The 24,876-nt window shown below is 33.8% G+C and overlaps 1 protein-coding gene across 1 annotated transcript in view; it reads right to left on the minus strand.

Moving 5' to 3' along the window:
* Nucleotides 1-235: 235 nt before the first annotated feature.
* Nucleotides 236-24,876, minus strand: part of LOC134231705 (zinc finger CCHC domain-containing protein 8-like) — a gene marked incomplete at its 3' end in the record, with an annotated part of 45,732 nt that continues 21,091 nt past the window's right edge. The window contains exons 2-7 of the mRNA XM_062713678.1: nt 9,079-9,121; nt 8,825-8,887; nt 8,640-8,730; nt 817-897; nt 434-559; nt 236-291 (exon numbers count right to left, since the gene is read on the minus strand). Coding sequence (XP_062569662.1) covers nt 236-291; nt 434-559; nt 817-897; nt 8,640-8,730; nt 8,825-8,887; nt 9,079-9,121 — 460 coding nt within the window. The remainder of the gene's footprint in view (nt 292-433; nt 560-816; nt 898-8,639; nt 8,731-8,824; nt 8,888-9,078; nt 9,122-24,876) is intronic.

The following is a 24,876-nucleotide window of genomic DNA, read 5'->3' on the forward strand; positions in this document are numbered from 1 at the left end:
CACTTGGATTTGCTTGGATTTAGAGGGTTTACATACTTTTCAGGTTTTAGAGGTTTTTCATCTGCTGGCAAGGCATCCAGAAAAATCTGTTCATATCTAATAATAATTCAAGAAAACGAAATTTTCTTTTTAGATAATTTTTATATATACATGTACTTGGAGACTTAAACAATGCATTAATGAATCTTAATATTCAACAGTTGTTATTGAAAATTATAACTTAATTTTGAATTACCACTTTAGCTTTGCTGCTTTACCATCTGCATTGTTCATACACATCTGCACTAGTTCCTATTGTATGCAGTAAAACATGCTTACAGCAAAATGCCTTTTGAGGTTTATTATTAATGTACTTTGTTATATTGCATAAGTTCATTTCATGCCTGCATGAATACAATATGGAATAAAAATCACTGCTATTACTGTGTTTTACTGTATAGAAATCATAAGGATACACAGGAATTTCCCAGCCATACGCCAGAGCTGTGTCATATCCTGTCAGCTGGAAACCCATTTTGTCCACAATACACTCTCTGTAAAACTGATCAGCACCAATAATCTGCAATATACAACACTGACCATTACAATTTAATTGCCTCTATTTCACATTTATTCTGCATTTTCTTTTCATTTTTTCACTTTTCATTTTCTGAGCTAATTTTTGCAAAAAGTTAAATTGAAGTTAAAACTGAAGTTTGTATTTAATAAATTTTTCTGTATGGAAAATTTTTATATTTTGAGCTTCGTCTTGGGAATAGGCCAATTAATTTGTTTAGGAGTCTTATTTAGCTTTAAGGGGTTTAGAACCAAACTCACTGCATGAGCCTCCCACATTTCAGAAGTTCTCATTGTTGCATCTAATTTTTCATTGATATCAACACAGGATGGAGTTGATGCCTGAAAAAAAAATCCAAAAATGATAAAATATGTAAAATTAGTGGGTCCCTTCTTTATCAAATTAACAAGTGCAATTTTACAATCAGGGCCAAAAATACTAATGCAGTGCATCTTTCAAGTCTTTAATGCCCTGTTCACACGACGAGTTTAATTCGAATTAAACGTAAAGTTACTGCGAATTAGCTTCACTTAGCGTTCACACAGAGAATTTAATGTGAATTAGTTTAATTCAAATTAGTTTACTGCGCATTAAATTACTTCGCATTAGCTCCATGTGAATGCTAAGCGAAGCTAATTCGAATTAAATTTTGATGCATGCGTAATGGCAAAATTTAGTAAAATTCCACTTATCGGTGGTCAGCTATAGGTACTTGTGCTATTTTTGAGTGAAAAACTACGGAATATTTTGTTTTTCATTAAAATGTGTATACATACACTTTTCCATTATGTCAAATGGATCTGCTTCTGCATAAGGTGACATGATTTGCAAATGACATCATAATAGCCGTGCTGATGCCAGGCTGCAGAAGTAAAATTTTAATTCACATGAGTTTACTTCGTATTAGCTGTCGTGTGAACGCAATTTAATTCACATTAGTTTGATTCGCATTAGTTTACTTCGCCTAAATTTACTGCGAATTAAACTATCCGTGTGAACAGGGCATAAGTCAAAAGGATCTTATAATTTATGGTCTGGTCTTGTTTTTCTCGATTTGACCTTGCATGAAGAAAGCCAGCAAGGTGAAACATTTTGATGCAGTGCATTTAGTCTTAATGTTGTCTTTACTTGTTCCAAGTTTGAAATCCTAATGTCAGAAAGGTCGCCAGTTATGATTAAACTTTATTTTTATGTAAAAGGTTGACTTTGACTTTATTACAGTCCCTGAAACATTCTACTTTCCCATTCTTCCATTCGCTCACCGCTCCTTCAGCATGCATTCACCGTTCGTTCAGCGTGCATTCACCATTTGCTCTCCGTTCACAGTTTTGCGCTCACTGTACACCATGCGCTCGCGTTCACCGTTCGCTCTTCATTCCGTTTACTTTGTGTTCAGCTTGCGTTCAGCGTTTACTTATCGTTCAGTCTTTATTGTCATTTGGAACTCCGAAGTGAAAGGACTTACCTTTTTGATGGTAAGGATTTACACGTACACATTTTTTAATTTAATTACTAAGTTACCGTGCTTGAAGATTCATTTTTTTATGACAAAAACAAGAGGCCCATGGGCCACTGATCGCTCACCTGAAAAACTTGGGTGATGCAGTTCTTGACCAGACTTCCCCTCTTGTTATACCTATTGTGGTCCCCTACCCTTCTCCCCTGTCATGATTTTTAATACTTTCGAATCTACACTACCCTAGGGTGCTTCCATAAGTTTCCTGGCCCTGTGTTTCTTGAAAATAAGATTTTTTAAGATTTTTCATATCTATTTCTAAGTAAAACTTGGATTCCCTATTGTGGCCCCGCCCTACCCTCGGCGGTCATGATTTTATCAGTTTAAAATCTACACTACTGAAGGATGCTTCCACATAAGTTTCAGCTATCCTGGCCCAGTGGTTCTTGAGAAGAAGATTTTTAAAGATTTTTCATATATATTTCATTCTATGTAAAACTTGGATTCCCTATTATTGCCCTGCCCTTCCCCCAGGGGTCATGATTTTAACAATTTTAAATCTTTACTGCCCGAGGATGCTTCCACAAAAGTTTCAGCTTTCTTGGCTTTTTGATTCTTGAGATGAAGATTTTTAAATAAAAATTAGGATAAATATAAATGTAAAACTTGGATTCCCTATTGTGGCCCCGCCCTACCCCTGGAGGTCATGGTTTATCAATTTAAAATCTACACTACCTAAGAATGCTTCCATGTAAGTTTCAGCTTTCCTGGCCCAGTGGTATACAGTGGAGCCTCATTTAACCGGACGCTTTGGTTCCTAGTCAATTGTTCGGATATGTGAAGCATCCGGATATCTGAATTACCCGTTAAACTAGAAATATGTCCATAGGACATGAATGCCCCACCGAGGATATATTAGTAAAGCAACATGAAAATTTGTATGTGTACAAAATTTGATCAGAATATCTTGAATAGTGATGCAGTTGAATTGTTTACATTAGTATGTATCAGCATATGAAGATTGACACTAATTTCATTAAATGAGGTTAAGGTCAAAGGAAATACCAAGGTCAAAAACTGTTGATTCAGTTTAAAAGCTCTCATCAGTAAGTATCAGCAAATGAAGCTGAAAATATAATTATAAATGTTTTTTTAAAACCGACTTGAACAAAAATGGATAAAAGTTAGGTCAAGGTCAAATGAAAGGAAAAGGTAAAAAATGATGAAACACTTGAAATGCTTACCTCAATATCTATCAGCTTATGACGTTTGACACTAATTTAGGAAAAGTGAGGTCAATGTTAAAGCAAAGGTCAAGGTCAAAAATGTTGATGCAGTTGCATATCTCTCATCAAAATGTATCAACATAAGAAGTTAAAAATATCAAGAAATGATGTCTTTAATTAAAGACTGACTTATACACAATTTGATAAAAGTGAAGTCAAGGTCAAATAAAAGGTCAAGGTCAAAATTGTTGATGCAGTTGAATTGCTTACATCAGTATGTATCAGCAAGTTTGACACTGATTTAGGAAAAGTGAAGTCAAGGTCAAAGGAAAGGTCAAGGTCAGAAATGTTGATGCAGTTGCACATCTTTCATCAGTATGTATCAACATATGAAAATTGATAAAAATGTCTAGAAATGATGTCTTTAATAAAACATAGGTAATCAAAGATTACGAAGCTCACCTCGACGAATGTTATCAGTGTAAGTTAAATACAAATCTCACATCATATTTAGTATTTATCCCAACAACAATATTCTTGAAAGTTGTTTTTAACCCCTTACGTGGCATATACACATTTCTACACATGTAGCGTGAAAAAAACATGCATAGTGTGAACAAATATTCAAAACTTTGTTAATACTGTAGATATCAAGAACTTCAAATTCACTGGGATAGATCTGTTTCCAAAACTTTAACCTGGTCTCTTGCTTGGAAAATATAGGTCAGATAAAGCATCTGAAGCAAGTCTGGTAGTGTCCATCCCTAGATGCATCATCCATGCAAGTTTGGTTCAGGTAGGGCTTATAGTTACTTGGGAATGAAAATATAGGTCAGATCCAGCATCTGAAGCAAGTCTGGTAGTGTCTATCCCTAGATGCATCATCCATGCAAGTTTGGTTCAGGTAGAGCTTATAGTTACTTGGGAATGAAAATATAGGTCAGATCCAGATCTGAAGCAAGTCTGGTTGTGTTTATCCCTAGATGCATCATCCATGCAAGTTTGGTTCAGTTAGGGCTTATAGTTACTTGGGAATGAAAATATATTTACAGTCCCTGAAACGTTCTACTTTCCCATTTTTCCGTTCGTTCAGCATGTGTTCACCGTTTGCTCTCCGTTCACAGTTTTGCGTTCACCGTCCACTTGCATTCACCGTTCACAAAACGTTCAGCATTCGTTCTTCGTTCTGTTTACTTTGCGTTCACCTTGCATTCACCGTTCACCTATCCTTCAGTCTTCATTGTCATTCGGAACTCCGAAGTGAAAGGACTTATCTTATTGATGGTTAGGATTTACACGTTTTTTAATTAAATAACTAAGATATCGTGTTTGAAGAATAATTATTTCATTGCAAAAATTATCTATGATATTTATATATTTCTATTATTATAATTTAGCTGTTAATTTATCCGTGAAATTTACCTGGAAAATAATACACTAAGTACCTACATGTATGTAGAACGATGCTAAAATATTAAATTCAAAAAAAGGGAAATGCACAAATGCTTCACGCATGGTGACATCTTGTTGTTACGCAAAAGACGACAAATCATTAATGGATGGATAATAATCCAAGTCTTTTACAAGAAAAGAAAACACAAAAAAAATATTTCTAACCCGCATTTTAAAAAAAAATGCACGAAAACATATTAGAACTACATGTAGGTCTGAGAATTATGAACAGTACTGCTGACATTCAGTTAATTAAATATCTCTAGAGCTAATTAAATTAATAGCGTGATTTTAAATTTTAGGAAAGACCAACTGTTTAAAATGTTATACATTAGAATATTTTGTACTTTACGTTAAGTTTATTATTAGAGAGGGAAAATTCCTTCATTCATCGTACCTAAATATATCTATATATATATATCTAAATATATCTAAATATATCTATCTAAATATATATTCAGTATAATTAAGAGCCCCCGGCGCCTTTTCTCCCGATATCAAATTCTTAGTTAGTATATCCAGACCAGAATATTTTAATTGACATTTAATGTGTATTGTAACACAAGAAAATCAGTCTTAAAATGAACATCAGTCATTAAACAATAGTACTGTAAAACACTTTTTGTTCACGAGAACTTTATTTTCATGTAATTACGTGAGTCTGTCCGCTCGCGAAAATTTTATTCTCACTTATATTTGTAATATTTATATAAAACAGAAACCACAACTCGCTAAAATTTTGTCTCGCTTATAAATACCACATAGCTAATTCGCGAAAATAAGGTGCCGCGAAAATATAGTGATCTACAGTATTTCAAAATATACATGTGCCGACAGTAGTATTTTAAATTGACAGGGAATATGTTTCAAATTCAATTTCAAACTTAATCCTTCCAAGTATATATTCCCATTATTTTTAATTTATTTCTTTTCTGCAGGAATGCAAAAATCAGATCTAGAAATGATAGGGAAAAATATTAAAACTTCTTGGAAATACTTAGTGACACTTTGCCTTTGGCATGCTCTGTGAAACGAGATTTCCACACCTCCACTGTGCTGAATTATTTTGACTGACAGGACAAGGACGTGGACTTCTTGTGAACTGTGTGAAGTTGAAGATGGAAAATAAAAGCCGATGATTACCGTAATTTTCGGATAATAGGTCGATACTTTTTTTCTCAGAACCACTGGGGTCGCCCAATATACGAATTCCACCTTTCAAAGGCTCAAGTTTACGAAAAATGCCCCAAAATCAATAAAATTTACATCAATTTCAAAGCAAATCTGTGCCACTTTCATAACTTTTTTCATTATTTTACACAGAAAAATTAATGCCCAGGTAAACAATAAAATATTTATTCTATAGCTTTCTTACAAAATAAATTCCATCAAATATCCGTTGATGACAAAGGAAAAAACTGTGCTTCATCAAGTAAATAATTCCTCAACGTGTTATCCATTGCCATCATAAGGTAGCCATCTTGTGAAGTTAGGAAGTCGCTACCGTTTACTAAAAGTAAAACCGCAACCGTATCAAAATTTGAAATATGGAAAAGCTTCTTTGTACACAAGAAGTACACTGAATTACCGCTATACAAAGATTGGCTTCTAACAGAATTTTAATTGTCTGACAGATAAAAGGATTTACACTGTGTGTACACGCAAAGGTTTTAACACCTGTGTTGGTTTAATACCCGCAGGGCATGATTAGCAAATCCACATGCCGTTATAGGGTATATGTGTTACACATCATTGAACAAACAAAGCCATGAAATTCATAATGACTGTCAAATTGTGGAAGTACCAGTACTCTCAATTAAATTTATAAATTAAACTTATAGTGTGGTAATATTAATTATTTCAATTCTTTACTGTTGCTTTATATATACATTCAATGGTCGTTTGCGGGTTTTAGCAAATCCCTGAAGAACAAAAATGAAAATGGTGGACATCGAAGCAATTGTCGTCCACCGGTAAATAATGTCTGCATAAAATATATTAGGAATGTGTCCAAGTTGTTCTGAAATCAGAATTATTATTCTTTGATCTCGGGTATTTCCCGAATTCTAGCTGTAAAATAAGAACGTATTTACGTGTTATTTATGCCTGTGGTTTAACAACAGTATGAAACTACGGAGGCATTGAACAGGCAAGTTGGAGAAAAATAAGTAGTAACACAATTCAAAGAAGTTTTAACTAAGTACATTTTTTTAAAAACTTTATTTAAATGCTGTACTCATTAAAATACCCGTTTATTTTCTTGATACGTTCATGTCACGGAATTACCCCGGTAATTTTAGAGGTTTACTTGTTCTGATACGTTGTATCTGCGTAAGAATCTTTAGAAAACGGGAAACAAAGTCTCGTCCTATATAGTAAGTTCGTCCTATCTTAGGATTTTTCAAAAATTAAGGCTGAAAATAAGCCTTCCGACCTATATACCCCATCGACCTATTATCCGAAAATTACGATACTGTTAAATGGATTTGTTAATCTTAAAAATTTGATTACTTTTACTGCTTGAAATATTTAGGGAAAAAATAGAATCTTTATTTTGATACAATAGATATCTGAGAATGGAGGGGGGTATCTCTCTCTCTCACTCACTCTCTCTCTCGTACATTTCTCTGTTCAATAAAAACTATGACAGCACATTATTTATTTAGTTTTGAAAATTTAATCTATTACAAATAATTTGAATGCCTCTTTCCATCATCTTGTCTGAGTATAATCACGGCCATAGATGTAGAAGTTAAAATAATAAAATAATCATCATATCAAAGAATAAAAATGACGCATGAATATGGGATATTTTGCATTAGATTTTTAAAATACGAGTGTTTTTATGCAAAGCGTCAATAGACAATTGTGAATTTAAAAGAAAAAAATCCATTATTTTACTCAGAATCACCTTGGCACGGAAATACATGTATGGTTGTTTCAACTGGGTACAATGTAATTAATTCATTCTATAAGTAATAGTTTTATCTTCTAAAGTCCACATTATTTTATTAGCTAAAAAAATAAGCATATTTACTATATAAGTAGATAAATTTACATTAAGATTACATGCGTTTGGTAACAAATACACATGTTTTACGGCAATTAAAATTATATTATTTAAATATCGCTTTAAAACATAGGTATGTGCACAAAAAAAACTGTTTTTATTATTATTTTTAATTATTTATTTATCTATTGTTTATTTATATCAAAGCACCTGAAATTAGAATTATAGAATAATAGAATAATTTCAATGCAAGGAAAAGATCGGATGCATTCCGAATAAATCATTCATCTTGCGTTCACCATTCGTTCACCATTCACTTTGCGCTCGCATTCGGGCTCCTTTCGCGTTTTGCGTTCACTCACCGTTCACCATTCACACATCGTTCACCAAGTTGTGTTCAGCGTTCGCACATCATTCACTCACCGTTTGCTAAGTGTTCGTTCATAGTTCAGGTGGGAAAGTAGAACGTTTCAGGGACTGTAAATGTCTATATATGGTGTTGTACACTTCTTCCAAAACAAGTTTGGATTTTAGAAAAAAAACATCTAGAAATATGTTTAGTAATTTTTATATATTTTTCTTTGAATCATCCAAGAATTTTCATCAATTGATGACTTTCAAACAAAAAAAACCCTTAATGCTTGCTGATTTCTGGTCTATGAACATCTTAATATGCTATTGACACTATAATCTTAAATTAAGAAATACCATGAAAAATTATCAAAAGGAAAGGTACATTGCCTATGTCCTTAAATAAAGGAGTATTGACTGTACTGTTTTTTTGTTTTTTGATGTTCCATCAAAAGCAGGAAGCCTGATAAAAATTTGTCTGAGGCACAAGCTGAAAATCACTGCTGGTGCTTATCTTAGATATAGAAGGCACTTGGGTTCAATGAGCTAAGTAAAACATAAATTCACACTCATCTCAGAATATTTTACCTTCAATTTTACATCAGGCAGAACTTCTGAATCACAAGCATCTCTCTCCATCAGCTGTGCTATAAATTTCTCAATCTCAGGTCGGTATTTTCTGTCAAAGTAATAAAAATATATATTCATTCTCACTTATCTCCAAGGCCTGAATAGTTTACAAACATAAATCTTAAAACTCTTAAATGTCTTGCCTTGAAAATCTGTTGTTTTGAAATATGATTTGACATCCTGGGCTTTCCTCATCATGGACATACCTGTAAAAAGGAGAACACACAACAAAGTAATTGATGAAAAAAAAATACCTGACAAAGATATGATATTGTCATGATATTATCATTTTACTTGGAGTAGAGCTGAATTAAAACAGAAGAAAAATAAATATTGTACTAATAAAATGCAATACATGTACCGATATTTGAATAATTTTACATGCATGCATACTTACCTAGTGGAATCAATTATATTTGCAAATCTTTTGATTTTATTTCCTGTAAATTCATTAAGGAAAACTAGATGGCATTATTACCTGTAAATTTTTTTGATTATGTATTCTTAATATATTCAGAGACATAAATAACACAGATTTGCAACTAGTCGAATCTTGCAAGACATTCCAATCTCTCTTTATAATTTGCATAATTTAAATCACTTACCATAAATCTTGAAATTTACCCTTGATAACAAAGTAAAACCTTTAAACTTATTTTAAATAACTTTTCAGAATGTTCCTTTTCTGTAAGTCTCTATCTTTAATACCATAACATAGAAGAAATCCAAAATAGCAACAATTAAGGAAGGTCCATACTTTTACAAATCCGGTTTTAATTGCATTACACTGATATGAAATTCTAGTTATCACTTGTCTATTAAATTAATCTTTTTAGATGGTTAATAACAAAACAAGTTATGACAGTAGGTATTTGTTTATTATAGTTTCATTGCACATACAAAGCATCTTATATACATTATTTATGGTAATTAACACTATGCACACTGTCCAATGGATTTTTAAATAATTTTATACACACAAAGACACAAAATTCTTTAATTGCTTTCTGGAACTAAAGCTTCATTAATTTTTTTTTCATTAAAAACCAACTTGAGATCTATTGATTTTAAGACTCATCTTCTTACACTTAACTTTTTCAAAATTTTGCGAAGAATTTTTAATCTGATATACCCATTATGGGGGTATACATGTTCAAAAGGCTGTTCTGTTTAATATATGTGGTCAGCCATAATAAATTTTGTATTTTTGTTAACCTTATATATAATTCTAAATAATTTTCAAGAAACAAGAAATATGTCCATAGGATATGAATGCCCCAGCGAGGGTATATTTGTAATGCAACAGGAAAATCTGTATTAGTGTATGAAATTTGATGAGAATATCTTAAATTGAATAGCTTCTTTTCAATACGCAACTTTCGAGATGTATCTCCCTTGGTGCGCTATTTCATTGAAGAGGGGGGTTTTGTTGCCGCGTAATTAGACAGGTGCAACAGATATTTATATATTGGATACATTGCATCATCAATATACTGGTTTATCATAGCTACATGATTGTCAGGATACACTCTACAACTCGAGAATAACTGAATTAATGCAAAGGCATCATATTTTAAGCAAAAAAAATTGTAACAAAAAAGAAAATGTCAGTGCAGAGTTTCCGAAAACTATCGGTCCTACCGGCAAAACCGATAGAAAATCAAAATGTTCGATGAAATTCACCACAGTATCGGTCCGTGTGACCGATTGTGGTGAGGGCTTGTCCTGATTAATTTATTGTACTCTAATCTATTGCAATATCTTCATAAATGAAAAATTTCAATGCAGCAAACTCCTATTCTTCGTAAATATCCATTATCTTATCCATTTTGCAGTTCTGCTTCACTTATTTACTTCCAAAAAGGATCGTTTTTTCCTAATTCGAATTTCCTCCATTCCTCTGTTATTGGTAAACACATGCAGTATATAGGTCATGAGGTGCAATGCCCACTGAGAAAACGTAAAGATAATTTTTTAAAATTTACTTTTATTTTGAATTTCTACTGCTATTTATATATGATTCAAATTTACAAGTGAGAATTAAACTTTAAATTTTAAAAAGAATTCTAGAAACCTTGAGAAGATTTCTTTTCCAAAAATTAACTTTTTTGTAATTAGTTGTTTCTTTCCCCCAACATTTACTTGGGGCTAGTGACTTTATTGCTGCCACAAGCCTGTGTGACCTGGTGCCATGTTTGAATTACAGTACCGACCAGACCCAACCTGACACAAAGCAGTCCCAGAGCAGTCCCGGGGACTGCTTTCTGGGACTGCTAAAGCAGTCCCACAGCAGTCCCAGAGCAGTCCCACAGCGGTCCCATAGCAGTCCCACAGCAGTCCCAGCAGTCCCAGCGGTCCCAGAGAGCAGTCCCAGCAGTCCCAGAAAGCAGTCCCAGCAGTCCCAGAGGGCGGGGTTTATTTATTTAATGGGCAGAGCTAACTCAGAAATGAGATTCCCAATTAACAATGGAACTATAAAAGGCTGTAGAATTTGATTCTGGGTAGTATGCCTGGAATCCTTTCATGTGTGCGAAGGTCATTAATGAAGAGTACGCGCATGGGAACAAAATTGAAATAATATTAATTGAATGAAAAAGGCTTTCACACGTACATATATGAAATTAAACTGAACATGAATATTACACCAGAGCAGTCCTGAATTAAAATTAATTAAAATTTATTATTTATTAATTAAAATAAATCACAATTATCTGGTATATTAATAATACGATTTCTTTATTTTCTGTAATTGATATTGCTTCCCATATTTATTTTCTAGACAGAAAATTAAACGTGAATTAATTATTTTACACCAGAATTAGCTTTAAATAGCTCTTATCGTTATATGGCCAATTTCCATATCATCGGGATACTCTAATAAATTTTCTTAAGTAATGGGGATTTTCAAAAAAAATTCTTTGTTGATTTTGCAAAGTATTAATTTTCAGTAATGATTATTTTTACTGACATGTCAATTTAATTATTTTAAATTTCTCTGTCTCTATAATATTGTGCTTTAAGTTTTAAGTGCTTTTTTGTAAATGTTAGAGTGTATATCTGTAAATCACCCGAATGGAGCCCTCAGATTATGTTCAAAATTAATTATTCCTGAAAGAAAGTCATACACATTTCATTTATCAATTTTATTTTTGCATTACATAGATTGAAATTAGGGTCATTGTTTACCAGCATGTTAAATGATGTGAAACGCTGATATGTATACCCAAATAACATGCATTGATTTTCTTCCCATAGGCGATTGAAATCGCGGGTGTTGATACCATTTTTATACACATTAATCAGCGGTGTAAACAGGCGCAAAACAAAAAAGAATTAAATCACAATTCCCGGAATTTTCAACTGTTTATTTTTGAAGTTGATGTACTTCTTAATAACTTGTTTATAAATCAAAAACTACCGGTAATTCATTAATAATTTCCCCAGTGATTTTCCACATTGTTTATGTTACGGAAGAATTAATGGAAGCATTAATTTTATTTCATGGTAATTTAATAAAGTGTGAGATTTTATATTTGAGGGTTAAAAACATATACCTTTTTAATTAAAAATCTTATATCTAACTGTAATAATTATTTTTAAATAGTACAAATGCAAATTTTTAGTATTTAATTTTACATTTAATACCCCCGTAATAAAAAGGCCTACATGTAGATATTTTTTTCTCATAAACCTTATCTTATATTTAGGGAAAAAATTATTCTTCTCCTGACTTCCTTATTTAACAAGTTTATTTTTTAAAAGTTTATTCTAAACTACATATAAATATACAATTTAAGTAAATATTAATTAACTATAATAATCTCTACTTATTAAAAGATTGTAAGAAATCCTTGCTTTTTAAACAGTTTAAACTCATCTCTGCTGCAAGTAAACAAAACAACAGGGGACCTGCAAATTCAGAATACACAAAGGGGCGGAGCTATCATGTCATGTCACTCAGAACCTTTTTTCACACATGAGTGAACAAAGCAGTCCCAGAAAGCAGTCCCAGGGACAGCTGGGACTGCTGGGACTGCTGGGTCTGCTTTTTAGAGCAGTCCCAGAGCAGTCCCACAGCGGTCCCAGAGCAGTCCCACAGCGGTCCCATAGCAGTCCCACAGCAGTCCCAGAGCGGTCCCAAAGCAGTCCCGGGGACTGCTTTCTGGGACTGCTTGGGTGTCAGGTTGGGTCTGGTCGGTACTGTAATATAGTTGCATTTTATATTCCTGGTATCACAATCAGTGTTTGTGAGCCACAATTTTTTTAAAATATTCAATGCCATTTTCTTTGAATTACATCTGACATGAGAAATACACTGTATATTTTAAAATTTATTCGGACTGATAGAATATGTTTCGGACTGATAGAACACATTAAGTCATCAGTCCGAATGACTGATAGAAAAATTTGGTTTTCGGAAACTCTGCAGTGGCAGGGTTCGACACTAATGCTAGCCCGCTGGCCCGGGACAACTGAATACTGAGGTCGGGCTACCAAACATGTCTTTAAACTTGCCCTGCAGGGCTACAGTAAATTTTACCAATTACTCACCAAGAGCAAGAAAATAATTATAATTTACACACAATATACCTGGTAATTGTTACATCTATTTTCAAACCTGTTTTATCATCATAATTATTATTTTTGTAAATCAAAATGTAAACTTTAAAGGTGATTCGAAATACCCTAAATGATTATAAATATGGAATTTTTCGAATAGAGAAACTGTCCTAGGTACAATCATAGAGTATTTTTACCAAAGCCAGAATGCAGGATTTTGCATCTTCATTTTCAAAATTTCCCAGGGGAGGCCCCCCATACCCCCACCAGCAGGAGGGGGAAATCCCCTCCCACACCTACCCCCCTCGTCGCTTCACGACTCGGTCACCAATCTTTGGCTGTTGGACAAGTAATACATGAACAGGGCTAGTAGAAATTAGAAATGGCTACCCCTGCTGACAACTATGGTTTTCAAGTTAGTGTCGATCCCTGAGTGGATGTGAAACTTTTCAGACAAAGGGAGAGATATGGATTCCTAATAAATACAGTACACATGCATTCGATCATTGCATGTCGAAAAATCTAAATTACACATTGATTTTTTTCCTTATTTTAACTTCAAAAAACCATTGACTTTTTAGAAAATGTTTGTACAATTAAGTAAATTGGTTACTTTTTATAAAGACTACAACGTTAAATTTGTATATATGCAAAGTTGAGCTTAATAAAATCATCAAATGCATCACTGTTTAACATTATTATCTTTCTATAAATTTAAAATAAATTTTACGTTCATTTATTTATGCATGTTTGTATACAGAAGCAACCTGTCCCACCTCCATGCTGAAATGGATACTTTTTGCACCTCTGTTGTAGGAGAGTTACAATCTCGAAACTCCCATATTGAAATTGAAATCTAAAAAGTTGGCTATCAGATGATAAATTCTCACCAAATAATGAATAAGTGCATAAGCTTACATAAATATATCTTAAATAGTTTCTTTAAAACTAAGCAAAATGCAAATTTAGGAAAAGTGAGATCAAAAAGGTCAAAGTAAAGGTCAAGGTCATAGGAAAGGTCAATATCAAACATTTCTCATGCAGATGAATAGTTCTCACAAATACGTATCACCATATAAAGTTTGCAAAACTATTTGTATGGTTTATGTCAAATTGAGCTAAACGCTAATTTAAAATAAATGTGTTAAAGTCAAAGGTCAAGGTCAATAAATGTTGATGCTTACATCAATATGTATTAGCACATGAAAGAATGTTTGGACTTTAGCATAATGCCGTGGTTCCTTTTTTATTATTTTACACCTAACCCATACTTTGTTATCTGTGTGGTATATTACAACCAGAAGTCTCTTTCAAGACTGTAGCTCTACTGCTTTGTACTTCTAATAAAGGAAGAGTAAAGATAGCAGTTGGGACTTAATTAAAACTTCACAAAAGCAACAAGTAGAATAATGATCCTTGATTAAGTCTCTTTTTGTGGCAAGACTGCAATAAGATTACAACTGTAGGAGTAGCTTTTAAGAAAATTTTACAGAATTTTCAATTTAAATTACTATGGCAACATCAATCATCAGATCAAAATCATAAAACTGATTATGTATCTTAGTGTAGTCTACTTGTGTGCCAAACAATATTGAAATCAGCTAAGACCAAAACTGTAGGAGGAGTAGCATTTTGAATGTTTTTCAAAGAAATTTCTATTTTTAGTAACCATGGCAACAGGTTCATTGAAATCAAAAATCGATATACAGAATTATGTATCTTAGTGTAGTCTACTTGTGTTCCAAGTTATATTTGAAATCAGACCAAAACTGTAGGAGAAGTAGCATTTTGAATGTTTTTCAAAGAAATTTCTATTTTTAGTAACCATGGCAACACCGTTCACCAAAATCAAAAACCGATATACAGAATTATGTACCTTAGTGTAGTCTACATGTGTGCCAAGTTATAGAAATCAGACCAAAACTGTAGGAGGAGTAGCATTTTGAATGTTTTTCAAAGAATTTTCTATTTTTAGTAACCACGGCAACACTGTTTTTGCTGTTCAGTGAAATCAAAAACTGATACAAAGTATTATATATCTTAGTGTAGTCTATTTGTGTGCCAATTTATACTGAAGTCAGACCAAAACTGTAGGAGGAGTAGCATTTTGAATGTTTTTCAAAGAAATTTCTATTTTTAGTAACCATGGCAACAGGTTCGTTGAAATCAAAAACCGATATACAGAATTAGGTATCTTAGTGTAGTCTACTTGTGTTCCAAGTTATATTTGAAGTCAGACCAAAACTGTAGGAGAAGTAGCATTTTGAATGTTTTTCAAAGAAATTTCTATTTTTAGTAACCACGGCAACACCGTTCACCAAAATCAAAAACCGATATACAGAATTATGTACCTTAGTGTAGTCTACATGTGTGACAAGTTATAGAAATCAGACCAAAACTGAAGGAGGAGTAGCATTTTGAATGTTTTTCAAAGAATTTTCTAATTTTAGTAACCACCGCAGCACCGTTTTTGCCGTTCATCGAAATCAAAAACCGATATACAGAATTATGTATCTTAGTGTAGTCTACTTGTGTGCCACGTAATATTGAAATCAGACCAAAACTGTACGAGGAGTAGCATTTTGAAACAATTTCAAAGAAATTTCTATTTTTAGTAACCACGGCAACACCATTCATCAAAATCAATAAACCGATAAACAGAATTATGTACCTTAGTGTAGTGCCAAGTTATATTGAAATCAGACCAAAACTGTAGGGTGAGTAGCATTTTGAATGTTTTTCAAAGAAATTTTTATTTTTAGTAACCACGGCAACAGGTTCGATGAAATCAAAAACCGATATACAGAATTATGTATCTTAGTGTAGTTTACTTGTGTTCCAAGTTATATTTGAAATCAGACCAAAACTGTAGGAGGAGTAGCATTTTGAATGTTTTTCAAAGAAATTTCTATTTTTAGTAACCACGGCAACACCGTTCACCAAAATCAAAAACTGATATATAGAATTATGTACCTTAGTGTAGTCTACAAGTGTGCCAAGTTATATTGAAATCAGACCAAAACTGTAGGAGGAGTAGCATTTTGAATGTTTTTCAAAGAAATTTCTATTTTTAGTAACCATGGCAACAGGTTTGTTGAAATCAAAAACTGATACACAGAATTATGTATCTTAGTGTAGTCTACATGTGTGCCAAGTTATAGAAATCAGACCAAAACTGAAGGAGGAGTAGCATTTTGAATGTTTTTCAAAGAAATTTCTATTTTTAGTAACCACGGCAACACTGTTTTTGCTTTTCAGCGAAATCAAAAACTGATACAAAGAATTATATATCTTAGTGTAGTCTATTTGTGTGCCAATTTATACTGAATTCAGACCAAAACTGTAGGAGGAGTAGCATTCTCAAACAATTTTACAGAAATTTCTATTTTTAGTAACCACCGCAACACCGTTTTTGCCGTTCATCGAAATCAAAAACCAATATACAGAATTATGTATCCTAGTGTAATTTACTTGTGTGCCAGGTAATACTGAAATCAGACCAAAACTGTACGAGGAGTAGCATTTTGAAACAATTTCAAAGAAATTTCTATTTTTAGTAACCACGGCAACACCATTCATCAAAATCAAAAACCGATAAACAGAATTATGTATCTTAGTGTAGTCTACTTGTGTGCCAAGTTATATTGAAATCAGACCAAAACTGCAGGAGGAGTAGCATTTTGAAAAATTGTTAACAGAAAAACAGATAGACGGCCGGACGCCGGACACATTACTATCGCATAAGCTCTTCTGGTCTCTGACCAGTAGAGCTAAAAACTTTGATCTTTTATTGTAGCCCAACCCTACATCCCCCTCCCCCTGAAGAAACTTCAATTTAAATACCGTATAAGCAGAATTTTTAGCGAGGATTTAACTTTGGCATTATTAGCGAGGGTGTTGAGATCGCTAAAACTGAATATCGCCAAAAAATTTATTGTGTTTCATTTGCAATAGTTTATTTAGTGAGCATTTTTAAATCGCTAAAATTACATCTTGCTAAAAATAAAATACAAATTTTTGAAGATCAAATCGCTAAATTTGCGTCTCGCTAAAATTTCCACTTATACGGTATGACCAATCTTGGCTTTGCTGTTCTCCAAAAGAAGATTTTTAAAGATTTCTCCTACATATTCCTATGTAAAGCTTTGATTTTCTGTTTTGGTCCTGCCCTATCCCCGTGGGTCGTGATTTGAACAAACTTGATTCTACACTCCCGGAGGATGCTTCCCCATAACTTTTATCTTTCCTGACCAAGTGGTTATTGAAAAGATTTTCCTATATATTTCTATGTTAAACTTTGATCCCCCATTATGGCCCTACCCCATCTTTCTAGTGAAAATTTCAAAAGTTCTCTTAGCAAATGAACACTTTTGATTTTCATGTGTTCACATTTAAATTTGATGTAATTTAGTGCATAAAAAATTAATGTCTTTATGTAAATTTTGGCTATTAAAAGACAAGTGCACTTAATCAATACTTAAGGGCCCTTTTTCTGTGCCAATTAATTTACTTTAGAATATATTATCGAATCTTTCTTTTTTTGGTAATAGTTAAGAGCCATTCTCTGTAATGATTTGAAATTTTATATAGGAGCTGTGGCACGCATAGTCTCAGAATTTCTCCAAACTCTCTATGATAAAAGTCATTGATGCCCTAAACTGAAATCAGGCAAAAATTGGTTGCTATGTTTTATAGTTACCATGGCAACATGTCTTAAAGTTCGAAAAATGGTAATTTTTAACATGTTTAGAGCCCCATAGTTAACATTTGTGGCAAAGCAAACAATTGGCAATGACTGTTTCCTGAAGCTGAAGGTCAGATGTCTCAAATACATGATAAACATGTTTGGTAAATCAACTATTACATACGTTACTATGGTAACAAAGTATTCAAAAGTAAAAAAAATATTCATTAAATTGTATAAAGTCATACATGTAATAATAAAAGGCAATTATAGGATGAAATGTGACCATATAATAGAAAAAAGAGCCTTGAAACATTTACCAAGAACAAAATATGATATTTCATTTTGGTTGGCAATGGTTGCCAAGGTTTTTATACCACAGAGAGCAAAGTAACACTCTGTATGTTTAAATCTGATCCTATCTTTTAAAAAAAGCACATTTCCTCATAACTATTGATCAATTTTATAAGATGTTGGTGTGCTCCAAGTTTCCCCATTTGAAAAAATTCAGATTAGATTCTTTAAATAGAGCGTTGCTATGGAAATAAGCAGAAAATATATGCTTAACAAGAGGCCCACAGGCCTTATAGGTCACCTGAGTATCGTGTAACAACTTTCAAACAAATAACTTTGGTTCTATTTTAAACAAGAGGCCATGAAATTTACAATTCATAATTTTGAAAGAGGCACCATTGCTTATCATAATTATAAACTTAGCATGCTTACTCTATTAATTAATACCCAGAGGTTGATCAGAGTAACAAAGAGAAAATGCACTTCCACTTTATAACCAGTTTTGCACTTCACCCCAAAGGAACAACGGACCCTGGGGCCATATATTTCAAAATTTTGCAAATTTTATCATAAAATGGTTGATTAATACCAAAGAGCAGATTTCAAAGCATTAATTTATTTTCAGACTATGTAACACACCCCCCCCCCCGCCCTGACCCACCGGGGGGGGGGGGGGGGGGGGGCATCAAAAATAATCATTTTGCTAGATGCACCTTTCTTCATCATAAATATATATACTTGGATTATTGGCATAAAACCCAGGAGCAAAGGAAAAGATTTTCAAAGAATTAATGTATTTTCACTATATAATCTATATAGCCTCTCCCTAGCACTAGAAACCCTGATCCTAGGGCCATAAAATTCACAATTTTGGAAGAGGCACTCTTTCTCATCATAAGTATGTGCTTAGTTAGCTAATTTAATACCCAAAAGAGGAGAAAGAGATTTTCAAAGAATAAATGCATTCTCACTACATAATCAATAGAGCCCCGCCCTAACACCAGAACCCCTGGCCCTGGGGCCATAAAATTCACAATTTTGGAAGAGGCACTCTTGCTCATCATAACTATATACTTAGTTAGTTTATTTAATACCCAGAAGCAGAGAGGAAGATTTTCAAAGAATAAATGCATTTTCACTATATAATCAATAGAGCCCCGCCCTAACACCAGAACCCCTGATCCTGGGGCCATAAAATTCACAGTTTTGGAAGAGGCTCTCTTGCTCATAATAACTATGTACTAAGTTAGTTTATTTAATACCCAGGAGCAGAGAAGAAGATTTTTAAAGAAATAATGCATTTTCACTATATAATCTATATAGCCACGCCCTAGCACTAGAACCCCTGACCCTGGGGCCATGAATTTCACAATTTTGGTAGAGGACTCAATGCTCAATACATTCATGTCAACAGTTAGCCTGCTTGATGTCCAGGAGTTAAGGAGAAGATTTTTAAAGATTGCAATAATTTTGGTGGTTTTGGCCCCACCCCCCAGGCCCCAGGGGGGCAGGGACCATGAAATTCACAATTTATGTTCCCCTTTATCCATAAATGCTGTATACCAAATTTGGTTGAAATTGGTTCCTTGGTTTCAGAGAAGAAGCTGAAAATGTTCAAATGTTAACACACGACGGACGACGTACGACGGACGACGACGGACAAAAACAGATAGCAATAGGTCACCTGAGTTACTCAGGTGACCTAAAAACCTGGAAAATATTTTCTTTCCTTGGATAATACCCTTAAATGTAGATTCCCAAAACTTTTATGATTGATATTTATTAACAGCTAACTCGTCTTTTAATTTTGACTATCATCCAATCTCTAAGTGGATGCAAGAAGTTCGCACACAGGGTATAATATTGATGTAAAGTTCACAAAATCGAACATTTTCCCTTCTTGATAACTATAGCAACAGCGTTGTTTTATTCATCAAATTTTATCAATATATGATATTCAACTTCAGTTCTAACAGATAAGTACTATTCAAGCTGAGTCCTTTAATTTGTTTCTTGATTAAATGGCAATTTAATTCTTAATGCAGCGAAAAATAATTCACTTTTAAGCACTGGTACTTTGTTTCCATGGTAACACTGCAAAGTAGCAATTATGCCCAATTTTTCTTATGGTTTTGGTGTTGCAAGGTCCTAAGGATGCATATTTGCCAGTCTTGAATTTTCATGTTTTTCCTCAAGACAGTAGCATTAACCCAATTTTAGACTGGTTTTGCATGGCTACACTGTGTTATCATGGCAACCATAAAAGTTATTTACAGAATAATATTGCTTATACTTATATACTTAAGGTCAAACATTTTCATTGTTTTTCTTAAGTCGTTGATTGAGTTTGAGCATGTAACACCTACCAGTAGTGAATATGGAGTGTTTTTCAGCATATTTCAGCATTTTAAATGTATTCCAAAAGTACCCTTGGTTACCACTTACTTAGAGATATATTCTAAACAGTTTCTTTACAGTATAAGTGACATCAAGGTGTCATGTTTTTGTGAGAATGGTTTGTTTGCTTTTTCTTGTTTTTATTAAGCCAAAGTCAAGATTTAAAGTGGCTGAAAATTTAGATTTTTCAAACTTTTCCGGCTGTTGCCATAGCAACCGAGACACATAGCAATGAAATTTTGTTTGATATTTGTTTCTGGTGTCAAGTACTAAGCATGGGTGAAGTTTCATCAAAATCGGTGACGATGCGTGGCAACGAAGTTTAAGTGGTTACAGAGAATGGCTTTTAAACACTAGTGGATATTTCTAATTAAAAAGTGCATTTAGCATTACCTAAATCAGCATGGATTTGAAACAAATGTGACTATTTTTAAATGCCTCTAGATACCCAAATCTACTATGAATATTTTTAAATGCCTCTAAATACCCAAATCCGGAAAAGTCGTACCGAACCTATTTTGAGTTTCGTTTAATTAAATTGACACTTGAACAATCTGATAGTGGATCATCGATGGGCGCTTTTGCCAAATGATACTTCCTGCGCTGTTTCATCAAATCGAATGAGGTTGTGTAGTTGCCTAAAGCCATAGTGAACAAACTAAGAAAATTGCACGCCTGCATTTGAAACAAGAGGCCCATGGGCCACATCGCTCACCTGAGAAACTTTGACCATTCCATTCTTTACCAGATTTCCCCTTAAAATGCATATTGTGACCCTACCCTACCCAAATGATCATAATTTAAACATTTTGAAATCTACACTACCACATGATGCTTTGATTCAACATTGTAAAACTTTGATTCCCCATTGTGGCCCCGCCCTACCCCCAGGGGTCATGATTAGAACAATTTAGAATCTACACTATCCCAAGATGCTTCCACATAAGTTTCAGCTGTTTTGCCCCAGTGGTTATTGAGAAGAAGATTTTCAAAGATTTTTTCCTATATATTACTATGTAAAACTTTGATTCTCCATTTTGGCCCCGCCCACCCCCCGGGGGTCATGATTTGAATAATTTAGAATATACACTACCCTAGGATGTTTCCACATAGGTTTCAGCTTTTCTGGCACAGTGGTTCTTGAGAAGAAGATTTTTAAAGATTTTTCCTATATATTTCTATGTAAAACTTTGATTCCCCATTGTGGCCCCGCCCTATCCCCGGGGGTCATGATTTTAACAATGTAGAATCTACACTACCCCAGTATGCTTCCACATAAGTTTCAGCTTTTCTGGCCCAGTGGTTCTTGAGAAGATTTTTTAATGACCCCACCCTATTTTTGTCATTTCTTGATTATCTCCCCTTGTGAGGGGACTTGGCCCTTCATTTTAACAATTTAAATTCCCCTTCATCCAAGGATGCTTTGTACCAAGTTTGGTCAAAATTGGCCCAGTCGTTCTTGAGAAGAAGTCGAAAATGTGAAAAGTTTACAGACGGACAGACAGACAGAAGGATGGACGGGCGACGGACAAAATGTGATCAGAAAAGCTAACTTGAGCCTTCGGCTCAGGTGAGCTAAAAAATACAATAAGCATTGATATTAGTTTTTTTGAATTTTGAAATTTAAAAAATATGCATGACTTCAATACCTGTCTCATTGTCTTGCATGAATGTTAAAAATATTGACACTTTTATGAACGACACTAAACTCTCTTTACTGTTCCTCAAACCAAATTCTGTAAAATCACATATTTTTGAGGGGTCAAAATTTTGTGGTTTGAGAAAAACATATTGGCTCATGGGGATTTGAATTCGTGTTTGAAGAATTGTTCTGTAGTAATATATATGAACAAGAGGCCCATGGGCCACATCGCTCACCTGAGCACTGTGGCTAGGAAAAAGTAGAAATTGGTTTATTATTGAAAAGTCTGAATCCAAAAGTAGTCCCATGACCAATCATGGCTTTGCTATTCTTGAGAAGAAGATTTTTCCTATATATTTCTATGTAAAACTTTGGTGGGCCATTTTGGCCCCGCCCCTACCCCCAGGCAGTCATGATTTGAACAAATTTGAATCTACACTACCTGAGGATGCTTCCATATAAATATGATCAATTATGGCTTTGCAATTTTTGAGAAGAAGATTTTTAAAGAATTTTCCTATATATTTCTATGTAAAACTTTGGTCCGCCATTTTGGCCCCACCCCTACCCCCGGGGGTCATGATTTGAACAAACTTGAATTTGCACTACCTGAGGATGCTTCCATATAAGTTTCAGCTTTCCTAGCACAGTGGTTCTTGAGAAGAAGATTTTTAAGGAATTTTCCTATGTATTTCTATGTAAAACTTTGGTCGGCCATTGTGGCCCCGACCTACCCCCGGGAATGATGATTTGAAAATTTGAATCTACACTACCTGAAGATGCTTCCATATAAGTTTCAGCTTTCCTGGCACAGTGGTTCTTGAGAAGAAGATTTTTAAAGAATTTTCCTAAACATTTCTATGTAAAACTTTGGTCGGCCATTGTGCCCCGCCCTACCCCCGGGGGTCATAATCTGAAGAAACTTGAATCTACACTACCTGAGGATGCTTCCATATAAGTTTCATCTTTCCTGGCACAGTGGTTCTTGAGAAGATTTTTAAAGAATTTTCCTATATATTTCTATGTAAAACTTTGGTGGGCCATTGTGGCCCCGCCCTACCCCCGGGGGTCATGATTTGAACAAATTTAAATCTACACTACCTGAGGATGTTTTCCCATAAGTGTCATCTTTTTTGGCACAGTGGTTCTTGAGAAGAAGATTTTTAAAACATACAACCAAATTTTTATTAATTCCCAATTATCTCCCCTTGAATGAGGGCATGGCCCTTCATCTGAACAAACTTGAATCCCCTTCACCCAAGGATGATTTGTGGCAAGTTTGGTTGAAACTGGCCCAGCGGTTCTTGAGAAGAAGTCGGAAATGTGAAAAGTTTACGGACAGACAGAAGGACGGACAGCTAGGCAGACGGACTACATACAAAATGTGATCAGAAAAGCTCACTTGAGCCTTCGGCTCAGGTGAGCTAAAAATAACATTTCATGGTGGACATAAATTCATGGGTCTCTTCATACCTTGAAAACCATGAAAATTTAACCCCACGAAAATTTGTGATTTTACAGTACATACAAACATCTCTAAGTGGCATGACTTGAATGATACAAACTTGAAAGTCTGACAATACAGTGAGCACCTTTGAGGGATGCTTACTTGGGTAGAACCCACGTGACTATCTATATTTTAAATAATTTATTCAACAAGTGGGTTCTACAAAGGTCATACAGGTAAATAGCTCTCGTTTGCCATAGGAAAAACATTGAACATTTCATACATTTTTGATATTTTAGGTACCAGCCTAATCTTGTACAAACTTCCTACTTTCCCACAATTTGTATAAATATATAATGCGTCTTTTGTCATTCACATAAGTTTGCACAACGTTGACTCGTAATAAACAAAAGCTTAAAAATGAATGACCATTCTCGATTTACTATAGAAAAATACAAATGTCGGCTGACCCCTACCACATTTGTTTGGCTTTGCTCTTTGTATATTCATTGATTTCAGTGGTAAAATTTATTGAATCGTATGGTTTAGATATAAATAAATGATTTGAGATGAAAGTTTGCAGACCTGTTTACCCATAACGTTGTCTCTCAGTATTTTTCTTAAGATCTGTCCGTGAGATTTGGCATTTGCCAGTAAGATTTCATTTTCCATCAATTTTACATACATGTAATATTAAAACAGAAAAACTGCTTTTCTGATTACAAAAACATTGTTTAACAACAAGGTCATTTTAATACCACATCGTTTTGGCAACCTGATATCGCTTAGGTGTTTGAAATCTTTCTCTTATTTAGCGATAAATAAAGTAAATCTACGACAGATCATAACGAAAACTAACTGTTAAATTCCAAACTAACTTGTTTCTGATTTCCGTATTTTCATAATGGCAAAACGTGAGACGTATTTTAGACTAAAAATCCGTAAAAAATACGGCGAAATCGTAAGAGTAAACAGGTCTGAGTTTGCTTTATTCAATTCTTTATTTTTTCACATTTTACCGGGGCCTATAAGTGCACTCGTTCTTTTGCCTGCAAAGGTATGGATTTTATGGGTGTTCTAGTTACTTTGAGTTATTTAAGGTATTGAAATTAAAAAAATCTTAGTTTGAACAGAAATGTTTAAAAGCATGGACCTACCTTAAGTGATGTTT

Source organism: Saccostrea cucullata, unplaced genomic scaffold (genome assembly GCF_032062105.1).
Source record: "Saccostrea cucullata isolate Sc308-1 unplaced genomic scaffold, CSIRO_AGI_Scuc_v1 ctg4566, whole genome shotgun sequence".
NCBI lineage: Eukaryota > Metazoa > Mollusca > Bivalvia > Ostreida > Ostreidae > Saccostrea > Saccostrea cuccullata.